The sequence below is a fragment of the Papilio polytes genome, unplaced genomic scaffold (genome assembly GCF_000836215.1).
Source record: "Papilio polytes unplaced genomic scaffold, Ppol_1.0 DF822511.1, whole genome shotgun sequence".
NCBI classification, from domain to species: domain Eukaryota; kingdom Metazoa; phylum Arthropoda; class Insecta; order Lepidoptera; family Papilionidae; genus Papilio; species Papilio polytes.
The window spans coordinates 398,570-413,326 of NW_013526693.1; the positions used below are offsets into that span (position 1 = coordinate 398,570).

General features: G+C 33.8%; 1 protein-coding gene across 2 annotated transcripts in view; it reads right to left on the bottom strand.

The window, feature by feature from the left end:
* Positions 1 to 90: 90 nt before the first annotated feature.
* LOC106106035 (solute carrier family 22 member 13-like) overlaps positions 91 to 14,757 on the bottom strand; it is an 18,264-nt gene continuing 3,597 nt past the window's right edge. For both annotated transcript variants that reach the window (XM_013286560.1, XM_013286559.1), the window contains exons 2-5: positions 1,607 to 2,061; positions 982 to 1,389; positions 661 to 910; positions 91 to 582 (exon numbers count right to left, since the gene is read on the bottom strand). In XM_013286560.1, coding sequence (XP_013142014.1) covers positions 172 to 582; positions 661 to 910; positions 982 to 1,389; positions 1,607 to 2,025 — 1,488 coding nt within the window. In that variant the 5' untranslated portion in view covers positions 2,026 to 2,061 and the 3' untranslated portion in view covers positions 91 to 171. The remainder of the gene's footprint in view (positions 583 to 660; positions 911 to 981; positions 1,390 to 1,606; positions 2,062 to 14,757) is intronic.

The following is a 14,757-nucleotide window of genomic DNA, read 5'->3' on the forward strand; positions in this document are numbered from 1 at the left end:
CGTGTACGTGAAACAATAAACTGTTTTATTATTATATAGTGGTTTATTTCACCGCACGGTGAAACTACATCCTCAAATACCGCTAAACTTTTATGTTACATGAGTTATAAGATTTACATTGATAGTATTTACTAACTTGCTGTGGGTCTTGTGGTTTAATTCTCAAGCTAATTAAGAAACCGTGTCTTTCAAATTAGGTCCTTTAGTTTCTGGTAAAGGCAAACAAGATAAAGCGCCTACAAACAGCAAACCAGCAAACACTACAGAAGGTAACCACTGTGGTTTCAAATTAGCAATAAAAGGAGCAACCATCGCCCCGAATTTAGCACCAGTTGAAGTTATACCAAATGCCATATTACGTAGCGGAGTTGGAAATAACTCCGATGCATAAATATAAGTGACCGTAAAGATTGAAGTAACGGCACTAAATCCTACAAATCCTAGAATTGTTGCAGGCCAAAAATAATCCTCAGCGAAAATGAGTAAAATCATAACAATGCCTCCAATTCCGAGAATTCCAATTGAAGCTATCCTGCGACCTAAATATTTGTTTATTAAAAAAGAAACAAGGCTTACAGGCATCTGAAAAAAATGCAGATATTAAAAACAGTTTAAAATAGTCATATTACATTAATTGCTTATCTGTTCTTTGTAACTCACCTGTATTAAACCCAATACAATAACAGCAACATACAAATTGGGACCCACAAAAGACATGTACTGGTTGATGCCGAAATAACAAGTACCGCTTATTGTCCACGCTACGAAAATGCACGTTGTATTGATCGCCAACTCTTTTGTTTTGAATAAATCTAAATAAGTTGCATTAAATACTTCTTTCTTATTTATATTTAACTTTTCAACACTATTCTTGACTATATCTTCTATATTATCTGTGCTCAGTTTGTTCCTGAGGACAAATAAACACATTTAATGGTACAAGCTACTTTTAAAAACATTAATTTAGTCAAATTTATTCACCGTTGAGCAGCTTTTGTTAAAATTTGTACAGCTTCGTCGATTCTTCCTCGTGAAATCAACCATCTAGGAGATTCTGGTATGAATAGAACTATTAACAGAATGAGTATTGACGCTATACTATATACTAAAACGTATACATTCCAGTTTGGAGAGTAATACGCGAATATTGCTAACGAAGCTTGGGATAACGCATCTGGCTGTACGAGAGCAGAGCTCGCGGCTTCGCGGTGATTTTTGCTGACAATCTCCATTACTATAACAACAGATGTAATAAGAGTACCGCCAGATGCAATACCAGTGATGAATCTAAATATACAGAACGCCCAAAAGTTTGGAGAAAAAGGTGTCGCTAACATAAATATCACATTTATTAGTACAGAAGAGACTATACTAGTACGACGACCGAATCTGTAACAAGAAAACAAACATATTAGAATAACAAACAAAAAAAAATCCATCGTAAATTATTCAACATTTTAATCATCAACAAATTCTACTAACAGTTAAAGAAGAAAGGTACCGTGGAGTCATAGACAAAGACTAACATAGGATAGAATAGAGGGAGGACCAGAAATTGCTTCATCAACAAGAACAACACAGTTCTTAAGTAGTCACAATGAATTACCTGTCTGAAATCCATCCGAAGACAAATGTTCCGACAAGTAACCCGAGCATTAAAACAGCCTGAGCTAGACTAGCCAGCCATTGTCTATCACAGATTAAATTATAATCAGAAATCAAAGTAGTCGGCAATCCTTGATTATAATATTCATATTTCAAACAATCATCATAGCACGTATTAGAGGTTATGTTTCGTATGACTTTGACTTCTTTGCATTCGAATTCTGTATCTGGTGTCAGAAAGAGGATAGCAGTCATGTTCCACATAACAAGGAATCGTGTTACTGCCGCGGCGACACAAATTCCAGCGTGCCATAATCCGAATGCTCCGATGCTCTTAGACAGATAATCTTCAGAGTCCGTAGATGTTTCTTTCTGTTTCTCTCCTTTTAGACATATTATACTTGATAGTATATTCTTCATATTGATTCAAAGACTGTGTTCCTTCCTTAAAAGTACCTGGAAATTTAAGACAGGTATTTTAATCTTGAATAAAAACTGATTCAAAGATATATATGTACAAATAATTATCACACGACATTTCATGCATTTTACATTCCTATTTATAAAATTGAATAGCCAAGAAAGAGCAATTTACATTCCTGAGGATATCATATTGAGAAACTTTTACGATATGCGATATTTTATTCTGTTTATTGATATAACGTTCGATTAAAACATTGGCAGTAAAATATTGCATTTACAAAAAGAAATAAAAATTCAATAGAATCATTTTTTCATTGTAAATTGACTAATAACTAGAAATACAAACTGTTAAGTACGAATGAAGATTGATACAGCATTTAAGAAGAAAAGAGTTATAGACCTTTTGATTGGTCTCCATTGATTTACTGCTTAACACACAAAAATATCGTCGTCCCTCATTTCTCTTTCAAAAGAATGAGATAACAATATAATTCTAAAATTATATTAGAATGTTCTTATACTCTGAGTTATTGAGTCTCATTTTCAATAGTTAAAGGAAAGCTAAATCTCCTTAAAGCCATTTACATTATACAAGTTGTTATAAAATTTCAGAACTGGTATCAAAAATCGAAAACCAATTATTGTAACTAGGGTAAGCTTACATTATACATGTGTTCCAGCTTTGATAATTAGTGCTACTTGATTACTGTACTGGAATAATGTAAATAGGCCATAATGTTAAACACAACAATGTCGAGAACGTCACAGACAACCGATAATTTACAGCACTAACTAAATTAACTCGGTAAGTGAGTAATTGCCAACAATATGTTAAATTGGGCATATATTAGTTAGTTGAATAAGGTTTAAAATATACATATTGGGAAGAAGTTTTGGCTGTAGGAAAGGTACTTGTTACTTTACCTTACTGATATTATAAATCCGAAAGTTTAGATTGATAGATGGATGCTTGTTAGAAGGTGTTCAGAGAGCCTCAACGGATCTTTATGAAATTTGAAGTTGACAGTCTGAAAGAACACAGGCTACTTACTTTTTTATTTTACGTAGACGGATTCGCTAGCAACAGTTAATTTTATAAAAGTGTCTTAGCATAAATTGAACAAAGGGATAGATAATCGCGTTGAATAACATAGTTCTGACTTGTGTTAAGATTTATCGCCGGCCTCTTACGCCCCGGGCCCGGGCAACCTCTACCCATTATGATGATTTGCCGAGTCTTGTCGGATCGTAATTTTGTGCGATATCAAGTGATTACATAGTGCCTGTTTTGATTCATATCTTGTATAATTCATCCATAATTAGAGTAAAATGTATGGCATAATCATGCATAATCATACTAATATTATAAATGCGAAAGTTAAGATGGATGGATAGATGTTGTAGCCTAAATGGCTGAACGGATTTCAATGAAATTTGGCATAGACGTAGAGGATAGTCTGGAAGAACACATATGGTACACAGTTTTGTTTTTTCTAATTCCACGTAGTCGGAGTCGCGGGCGAAAGATAATTGTTAATAAAATAAATTTTCAGACATTGTATACAATAATCATTTACCAATATTTAAATCAAAAGATTTTAAATTCAAAGTTCCTTTAGAAATAGCACTCGATCATTACACTTAACGCATAATACATTTCAGCAAAAGCTTTACTTTTTCAATTTCCCGCATCAGAACGAGGAAAGAAAAATACGAACTCACTCTGTGTACTTTCTTTCCGTCGCCTCGTAAATATTTTTTAAAGGAGTTTTTAATCAGTCGTGAAGCGATTTACAAATTAAACAGAGCCCGTATTATGAAGAAAGATTGCGATATTTACTTTGTTTCCATTGAATCCGAATTCGAAATATTTTTGTAACAAAAGTAACTATATCTTTAATTTTTTTTTTACCTCAGGTCAGTTCGCTAATGACGATGGTTGCAATGCTTTTAAAGAATAAGATGTGCTTTTCAAGAATGATTTGATTATTATTAAAACACGAACTACAAAATAGTTTTGGAATAGAAAAACCCATCATGGAAAGTCTTTAAATGGACAAACGCCCGTTGAAAGACGCAAAACTAAACAGTTTGTTTTATAAGCAAAGGTAACATTAAAACGATATTGAATTCTTAAGTACCTTAACATAACTAACTTATCGTTGGTAACAACGGAAACGCGTCACAAATAAGAAATATAGCCGGAAAGGATCTCTCCGCAAAAAGCTCGCAAATTTCGTCATCAATTATCATTATGAGCGCGAGGCGAGCGGAGACGGCGTCTAATTGAGTTTTACAAATGGCGGCTGGCGACGGCACGTCATAAATACGCTGCGACTTGACGTGCGTCAAACTGATGTGACGTGCCGTGTCACCGCCGAGTGTGGAGATGGATTATTTTGGAGTTTGTTTTTAAACGTTATTAATACATACTCAGAATATATTAAGATTGTTTGCAATATTGTTATAATATTTTAATGTTTTCTTTAACGTTACGTTAATAAACTGGGTCGTCATTGAGAATTGTATCTGAGTGTTATTGGCGCAATAATTCTTTCCTATCGAGCTCGCTCTCTTTCAAATCTATGGTTGCGAGCATTTTATAAATCTGTTTTAACTTCACCGAGTAACCTATAACTGTAATGTGACTGGAACTGGAGTTCAAGGAAACACTGAAATTTGACCACTGAAAATTAATGTCATAATGCTGATATAAACTTCGATGTTATCTAATTAATTCATTAATTCTTATTCAATAGTTATTAAATGAAAGAAACGCTATAAAATACTATAAATGTATCAGCTATCATGAGAAACATTGATATCCGACGTTCGGAGCCATCTCAGTTATCAGTCGCTCGACGGCCCCTTACAATAACCGTTAATTTTAACTGCTGGAACAATAACAGTTTAATTTACAACGTTATAACAGTTAAATGGAAGGACAAGGTGTCTTCGCAGCAGTAAATCGGGCGACGGGCGCGCCGATAACGCCCGTGACCGGGATAATTGTGACAAGTTGCTAGAGATATCTCCTCGTAATGGTTATCGAGCTTCGAACAACGACATCTCGCGGAACACCGCTGTTAATTGTGAGTTAACATTAAGAACGGACGCACGCCTTTTACTAAACAGTTGTGATTGTCGATTGTTTAGCAACCATTCAACTGTTTAGTTCCAGAACTAAAAATTGAGTAATGTGCACACCTTCATATGACCTCATAGGAAACAAAGCGCGACTAAACGGTTGTGCGATAGTTTGATAGAAGATAGGATCCTTAAAAATAGTATTAGTAGCACCGCTACTTCTGTGTTTAATTACATTATTTTTTATTAGGTATAAGTTAATAAATTACGCAATAAACAGTTGCTAATTCTTCAATTCAAACTTATCAAACAGTCGGTCTAAAACAAAAGGAAAATAATCATAAGAAAGGCAGAACAAATACCGCAATTATCAAAATTCACAAACTAAAACAAAGGGAGAGCAATCGGATCCATCAAGAGAACAATAACTCAAAACAAATTAATAAACGGCGCTTGGGAACAGTTGCGTGAAAGCATCAGGCCCTAATTAAGAACAAAGTGATATTTTGTTTGGAGAAAAAAGGCGTTATGACAATGAAAAACGAGCTGTAAGGGTGTATTCTTTGAAATTAATTCTTAAGAGGCCACAATTTGTCTTCGAGATCTGCCAGGGCTGCCGACCACGGAGTTGTTACAATAACAGGGAACATTTAAAAAGTAAAACCGCCCATTGAAGTATGATGCAAACATTAATACACACTTTATTTTGATTGTTAATTTTTAAAATGTTTACTAAATAACTTTATGCATTACTTATTTAAATTTGTTCTTGAGGTGCTTTTAGTAATATTTATAAATTGTACATAGAACGACTACAATTACACTATACGTACTCGTATTTAAATCAAAAGTTTTTTTTTTATTTCGAGTAGAGTGACAACCCTAGCATAACAAGATTAAGAAAGCTCGTAAAAAAACGGCGTAGAAATATACGCCTTAATAGCTTAACTTTTCATCTGGCGCGGGAATTAACAAGCGCCTCTCAGCGTAAATAAACAGTGATTAATTGCGGGTATTCATCTGAGAGGCGAGTCGGGCGGAACGCGGCCGCGATTTGAACGACCCTCAGTCTTGCGAACACCAACAACCAAATTACTACAAATATTCAACATGTTACAGAAACCACTGCAAAGTAAAGTAAACCTTAATTTTTGTAATATCTACTAGCTTGCGCTCGCCACTCCGTCCGCGTGGGATTAAAAAAAGTAAGTAGCCTATGTGTTCTTCCAAACTACCCTCTACGAACATCCATCCAAACTTTCAAATTTATAGTATTAGTATGATTGACAAAGGTAATTCGTCTATATTCGAAGTTACACGGTGTGAGTGAAGTCAGTATGTACAGTATGTACTGGCTACGGCTACCCGCGATCAACGAGCCCGAAGCAAATATTTCACTACGTAACGTTACACCACGTAACGTCAGTCAATACGCCTTATAGTGACGTCATAAAACGCACGAATTTTACAAATGTAGTTTACTTCAAGAAAAACAACTAAAAACAACACATTTATTAATTAATTATTTTATCAATGAAACAAACCGACAAACAGACTGTGTTATATGTGAGCAATCTAACAATACATTTCCGAAATCGACCTTTGGCCCAATGCTCAGTATTACATCGATAAATCACAAGCGCGATACATCCAATGTGAGTGAACGACACGATAAATAAGGGTGAAGATACACGCACCGCTCGTAAACACCTAACGATATCATCCATTGATAAATCATTCGATAAAAACCATTTATATGCTCACGATGTCTATTATTGTCTACTGGTACGTAATTACTGCGACACGAGACAGAACTACTTATTCCGCTGATAACAAACTTTATAAGGGTGATTACATACGAGCAGTATTTATTAACTGTACACATTAGGACATTGGTTTGATTATGTCCTAATGTCTAGTTCATAGGTTATGATTTTAAATTAAGGTAAATAAGGATACATTGAAATATAATTACAAGAATAACACACACTACTGATTCATACAAATTCTTATAAAAGCTACACACATTGAACATTATACTTCAAAACCTATAAATATTATCTCAAACAATTTTTTCTGTACAACATTGTGAGAGTAATCGATCTATTTTCGAAATAGCCATAACTAAAAGGAACACAAGCAGACGTATAAATCGCGTCGGCCGTATCTGAGATTTGTGAACCATAAATAAGGAATATCGCGGCCGAGGCACGGGCCATTTAACGTGACAAATGGGTCACAAGTCACCAGGAGCGCAGCGCACAAAAAGACCTCCTTACACAGAAAATAATTCATTTCCACTCGCCTATTAATTACTCCCGCTAATGCAGACAACAGCTTAGTGGGCTGGAACAATTTAGCGAACTAATGGATCTTATCTACAATTATATTTAACACCACATTCCAATACAAATATATTTAGTGGTAATTATTTAAATATGCACAATAAATACATACATACAACCTATATTATAGAACTAACTGAAGTATTTTGGCAGCAAAGCCAGTTAGAATTATGTCCATTTCTAGTAAGTGTTTGAACACTCAGTGATCTTCGAAAAGCTATAGACAGGTCAAAAAACAATGAGAAGAAAATCGTTTTGATATGAAGATCAAAACAAAGAACTTAACTTCTTTAGAGTACACGTGTCTATCAAAGAAATCAATAAACCTCTAAATAAATCAAACAAGATAAAGGAAAGCACGGATAAAACCTACTGGCCTATTGCTGTAAACATAAACAGGTCAATGTAGCGACGTTAGCGACCTCTACAGCCTTCGTATATGAGAGCTGTCGCCGCTCGGTATTTTACGTTAAATGGGGCGGCTTTTGTCGTTAAATTTGTAAGTTATCGCCGCAGCTAGCGGATGTCTATAAGTTAAGGGAAAGTCGGGATAAAATCTTGTAAAAATTAGAATTAAACATTGAGAAAAACACAAAATGTCAACTCAAAAACAAGCTCTTATAATAATTAGAAAGATATAAGATATTAATAAAAAGATGACCGCTTTTCTCCTAAAATCGGACCGATTTCTCGTAGTGAACGTAGACATCATACCTTTCTCTAATATTCAAAATTTTACAGGAGTAGTATTTTTACAGTATACAAAATTACAGTACTCCTCCAATAGAACTTTATGTCAGATAGCTGTTCCCATGCGACTTCATCCGCATGAAATTATGAAAATTTTATTTTATTGTTTACATTTGTCAAACTATCAATTATAAAAGTAAAATGACATGACATGAGGACAACCTTGCTTGCTTCCTTGATGTTGGCAGCATATATGCTCTTTCCCACATTAAGGTTTTTATCCAAAATATTTACCCCCTAAGTTTAATGGCGAGAAAATATATAGCCTAAAGCGTGACGTAAGTGTAGGGCTTCTTATTAAAAAAAGAATTATTCAAAACTATGTTGTAATTGCTGACATCTTAGGCTACAAAGAAGTGTGTGTTTACGCTTTATTATAAAAGTATAGATTAGCTACTAGTTACTTTAACATTTGCATTTGCACTTCTCAAACGCAAACGCGTGGTAACCGCACTCTATAAGTTGTGTTCGCCGGTGGGTAATTTTATTTATAGCAGTGTTTGCTTTAAAGAAAATTTAGTATCGCCCGGTCATTAATTCCTATGAGACAGTTCCGAAGCTCGCGCCAAAACTTCACAAAAATTAATGTCGTCGAAAATTGATCGAGAACACAACGACATTGCCTACTTAACGTTAAGTTAAAGGCTTTCGTGGATAAAGTAAAAGTTACGTTATTCGAAAAGATGCGAGTTTTACATTATTATATTTACTGCATATTTCTTTAAATTCTCGATTAAAGTTCCAATCTTCGTAGTTAACCGCTTTACCTATTAATAGTATTCCTAATTCTTACTCCTATAACACTTATTCAATCTTGGTTATTTAATTAACATTAATATAAATGTACATTGAGTTGTGTGTTATTCAAACTCAATTTATTTAATTTTCTGTAAAGAAATTAATACGGTAAAAAGTAATTTATCGATAAATTCGCTACTCAATTGGTATATCCCTATAGAATCAGATCAGAATAATGATCAATTCCAATTAGCATAAAATTTCCGTCCGCGCCGAGTGCGCTGGAGGCGAACCATTTGACTTGCAAAAAACATCCTCGACGTTTGCTCGCTGACAATCCCTTCTGATTGGCCATTAATTTTGACGCTGCACATCCCAACCGTTAAAGTTTAATGAAAGTGCCAACGATAATATGCTCTTTTAAAACAGAGTAACTACTTTTTATGTCAAAAGCACACGAAGTACAAGTACTGTTCATAGTTTTAGCTAGTTTTGAATATTAACAAATTTCATCACTACCAAACGTAGAGACCGACTACATACCAGCAAAATGCCGTTTATAAAATTACCAGTAATTCTATAACGTTTTTAAAATGTATAATTATTTTAAAATAACCACCCCGAGGCCTGTCGATCAAATGTCCGATATTAACGTAGCAAATATGAGTGGGTCCGGCCCACTGCGGTCCATTCCGGCCCTGTAATACAACCAATTCAAACATCCTCGCCGCACGTTATTATTTGTAAACGGTACACATTAGCCGCAATTAAACCGGGCCCAAATAACACGTCGCAACCTCGCAACCCTACCCGCCCGCCGTAATTTGCAGCCGATATTCTCCACCTCATTTGCTTTAACTCGAATCTTGTTAAAATGTCGGCGTTATCGAGGTATCAAGGACTTTTTATTTTGGGTTAAATTATTGGGTTATGTTGGAGAAAATTATGGTTTGATTAAAGGTCAAATAATCAACAATAGCAATGAACACTAATATTTAGCGACTGCATAACCAAAGACTTTTACGACAGCTCTAAAAAAGTGCATTTTAAACACAAAACAATACACGATCGACGAGGACTCACATTATAATAATAAAATAACATAAGTCATGACTTAAAATCGAGGATTTTGTACAAGTTTTTTTTAAGTTGATAAATTTAGTTAATAACGGTGAAAATACTGTAATCTCCAATTCCCGAAAATAACAAGGTACCATTCAACGTATTCAACCGCAGTCGCCGACGCCCCAAACATCCGGCTCTCGTGTACAAACCCCCGAATTTTACAAGAAACTGTCAAATAATAGTAATTATTACGCACAAAGGGAAATACACAATGCAGCGAACAGTGAACAGATGCCAGAAAAGTGCATCAGTGCCCTGCCCAGTGACACAAAATTACAAAGCTTGTTATCCAGCGAAAGCTATACTAAGCTAAGGATTTAAAACCAAGGCTACTTTCAACTCGATATTGAGCTTCCATCTAAAGAAGAAACTGCAGTTAAAATCGCATGAACCGAAAACCGTATGAGATCTTCAATTAGTATTTGTTTTTTTTTAAGTATAGCTTCTACTATTAGTGGAATGACAACCTTAAAACTAGGGTGACATACACTAAGCTACGACAAGAGACTATTTTTTGTAACGTCAACAATAAGTATCCTAATACTTTTGCGTCGACAATCACCCTGCTTTGTAAACACCCTAATCCCCGAGCTGGCTTATTCATGGCTTATACACGGCTTATGTTATTTGATTCCCTTATTATCATGCTGACACTTGACTGGCTTTGCAATAGAACATTTACTGCTTTAAATCTATACGACGAGCAATTTTAAACGTTAAGCAAAAGCAAAAACTACTAAACTAATCTTTTGTCATCGACTGTGACAAAAGATTAAACTCCCCTACGGTTGATGTTTAGTATACATACGATTTTAAATTAAATTTTTGCAACGTGTCAAAAACTAGTGATGTGTACTGTTCAAACATCGCGTATTCAGGTTTTAAATCGGTTACATTTGAAACTTTTATCTCAAAAATATTAAGTGGAAAAATTTAAATATGTTGAGAGTAAATTAGTAATTAAATTACAGTTAAAAAGACTAAAAAAAAAGAAAATAGTATCATATTACATAATAAGTATATAATAAGTATATATCTGAAATTATTTTTCACTTTAAAATGAACAATTAAAGTGTTACAAACATTTGAAATAACTTTGCTTGAAGTTTACATAAAACAAGAATTTCAATTGTAGTTGTTATTCTCGAAGAAATAAGGATCAGTCGCAATTTAGTAACAGTAAGGGTTGTCGCAATGTCAGCACAATAACAAACTGGTCCGCAGTCGTCAAAAGGCATCCATTCACGCACGTAATTAGCACTCGAGCCAACAATGGGATTTCGTTGACAATGGCGTGTGTTGTGGGGAGCTCTAATCCGCTTTTTATTGAGATTCCCTTTTATACACCGCATGTGTGACGTAATAGAAACACATCCATGTGACATCCAGATTAAATCTTCTGAAAAGTTAAAGCTAGCAATACACGAATGTAAATTAGATAATAATTTCGATCAAAGGAATAGGCCATAGCCCTTACATAGGTATCCAAGAGGATATTTATAATGCCCTGAAAATCACTACTAAATCTGTCTGACATAGATTTTCTTTTCCACTTAATGCTAGAGCAATTATATATAATTTTTAAGTATAAATAAAAATAGTTAATTGTTTACAAATGTCAGTTTACTGAGGTTCAGAATACACGAATATAAAATACAACATAATAAACTCTATTATTTCCGGGCCCATTGTCCTATGTTTGTTACCGTAACCCGAGAAGCGTCCCATCACTAGCGCGGTGACAGCCGATGACAGCCAACATGGCGGCGACGCGCGAATACGAAGGAAACACAAAACGTCAAATTGTATTCGAATGAGGCAGAATGAGGCGTGACGGTGGGGAATATCGGATTACATTCGACAAAAGCATTCCGTCGAAGCATTTTATTCAACGTGAGGAAACACATGCAATTCCAAATTATTTAATACAATTGAGAATTATATCCGTAATTGAATCGATTGAATATTTTATGTTCTTTTATTGAAATAAACTTCTATTTATTATCATTGAAATAATAAATTTTAATTATTATTTAAACCGTCCGAAATTAAACACCCGCAGATACAATGTAATTAAATTGAAAAATAATTAACAAACACGCGGGACCCGAGCGGGCAATCACCGCGTTTTATCCAATTTTCGACGATTCAGTTAATGGGCTGAAATCATTATTCGATATGTTATCGTTCCAGAATATTGCACACGAAATACGTTTATTAATAACCTATTCATGTTTTGGGACAATGTTAATAGCTGCAATTATTAACGATGAATAATATAGCTTCTGTTCGTACACTTTTTATTTGCTTTAAATAAAGAAGAAGCATTTCACGATAAATTACTTCAATATCTAAATAATAAACAAATAATTACTCATTCGATAAAGACATATGGCATATTTTAATTTGAGCTAAGCTATAATATGTGTTATTACAAACTTCAAAACAAGCGTATTGACGACAGCACGAAGTTGCAATAAAATTTATTATTCAAAACATAACGAGGGAATTAATTCCCGGCCTCTGAATATTTCAGCGCGCTACAGCGGCGTACTTAATTAAAGGACAATTAAAGAACTTTCTAGAACGAGGAAACGACACGTGGCCCTTCGCAGTACAGCCCGCAATTAGCACATTATGACTACTATATACTTATGTCAGCCTAGTACTAACCCCTGGACATGCCTTGATATTTTTGTTTTTAAATATATAAAAAATGACTATATTTGATTATTTATTATTTATTATATTTATTATTTTTATTCTTTTTTCTTTAATACTAAGAAGTAATTGTTTATTCATGAAAACACCGACACAAACATGCACGACTTTAAAACAGAACAAAAGTTTACAAAACATGATTACCTATTCGGACTTTGAAAAACTTTCTTACAAGTATAATCGCGTGATTAAAGAACAAAGTTGTAGACAGTTGTAACAGTTTCGTGCATTAGTCGCCAGTAATCATAAAATCAATAAGTAATGATAGACAGACGGACGTCGCCCACTAGACGCCGCGTGACATTTTGTCGTTCAAACACGACAATTTACCATTGTGTCTCAATTACGATTCTAATTTTACACTGAAGTTCTATGTTCTAACACCCTTATTACACTAACTTTTCATCTTTCCAAGCAATTCATAAATTTAATAATATTTTTGACATGAAGTGGTCTAATTAAATTAAAAGGAATTTTAAATTATAAACCACATGTTGGAACCGGTTGGAATTTTAAACGCCTAGAACAAATGTTATAGCAAAACAAAAATCATGCAACTTAAAGAAAATAAAACGAAGACTCTACAAATTACTTGCAGCTTAGAATTTATTACGACATTTAGCTTATAAAGAAATATTACTCTATCCAATAATTACATTTCATTTTATGTAATACTAATTCTATGATCTATGTATGAACACAACAATGATGTTGAGAAAAAAAAAATAGTAACCTAAAAATCTGTAGTTTCAAGGCGAACAGTCTAAGGACGGGACAGCGTGTTTCATCAAGTAATAAAACATTGTACGAGGTTACTTGAGGGTGAGATATGGGCTTAGGTCGGGCCAGGGGCAGCCGGGGGCGGCCGGGGCGCCATTCATCACCCACAACCAGGAATTACTCCGACATCGAATGGGCAGTGTTAATATGCCTCGATTATTTCATACTAACTTTTATGGTTTTCGATTTTGGATTAGATCTTCAAAATCATTTAGCTAATTAAGATTTGAATACAGTATTTTAAACTGCATCTTTAGTTATTTACAAATAATGATATGTTGAATAAACAAATTCAACGAACTAAATAAAAGTTATTGAAACAATATGCATAAATTGTGATTTTTTTACTATTCAAAATATAACATTTGCACAATCTAGTACAAGTTATAAAACGCTACCAAATACATGAGTTTGTTATGAACGAGGACATTATACGCGTGGATGTTGAAATGACATTTTTTTAAATGTAGGTTATATAAATATAGTCATAATTCGTAAAAGTTAATACATCGCTACTAAACAAATGAAACTTGAGGTTAATCTAGCAAAGAAATAACCTCAAAAAAAAATGCTTTGTTAAGAGATTTCGTGAATTTTATTAAGAAGATAATATTTGCATAAAACAAATTCATTTAAAAACGCGAGGAATATCCAACGTCGAGTCTGAATTAAATAAAACTCGAAATTATTAGCATAAATAAAAAGAAATGTCCACGACACTAACAACTATAGTTTTAGGGTCCCTTTTGTGGAAAATTGCGAAACTTTAACCTCGGTGTCAGTTGTAGTTGAATTAAAATTCATAATAAATATTCTATAACGTGTTTAAATGCAACTTATCTATAACTTTATGTAATAACAGTAACTATCATTCAATTTAAAATATTTGTTTTAATCTTTATGAACCATAGACAAAGTCCGCAATTATTTTAATTTTGGATAGCACTTTTGAAATAAAATGTAGTATTTTTAAACGTCGATTTTTTTAATGATATCGTTAAATGTCAAAACATTAACTAGTTAATTTTTTTTTAAATTAATTCATAGAGAACCAAATAGACTAATTTGATTTCTTACTTAGTCTTCAGCGTCGCTGAGCGGTGCTGAATATTCATAAAGATAAACTGAATTTATGCGCTCATAAACGTGGCACTGATAAAGAAAGCTGTTATACTACAACCCC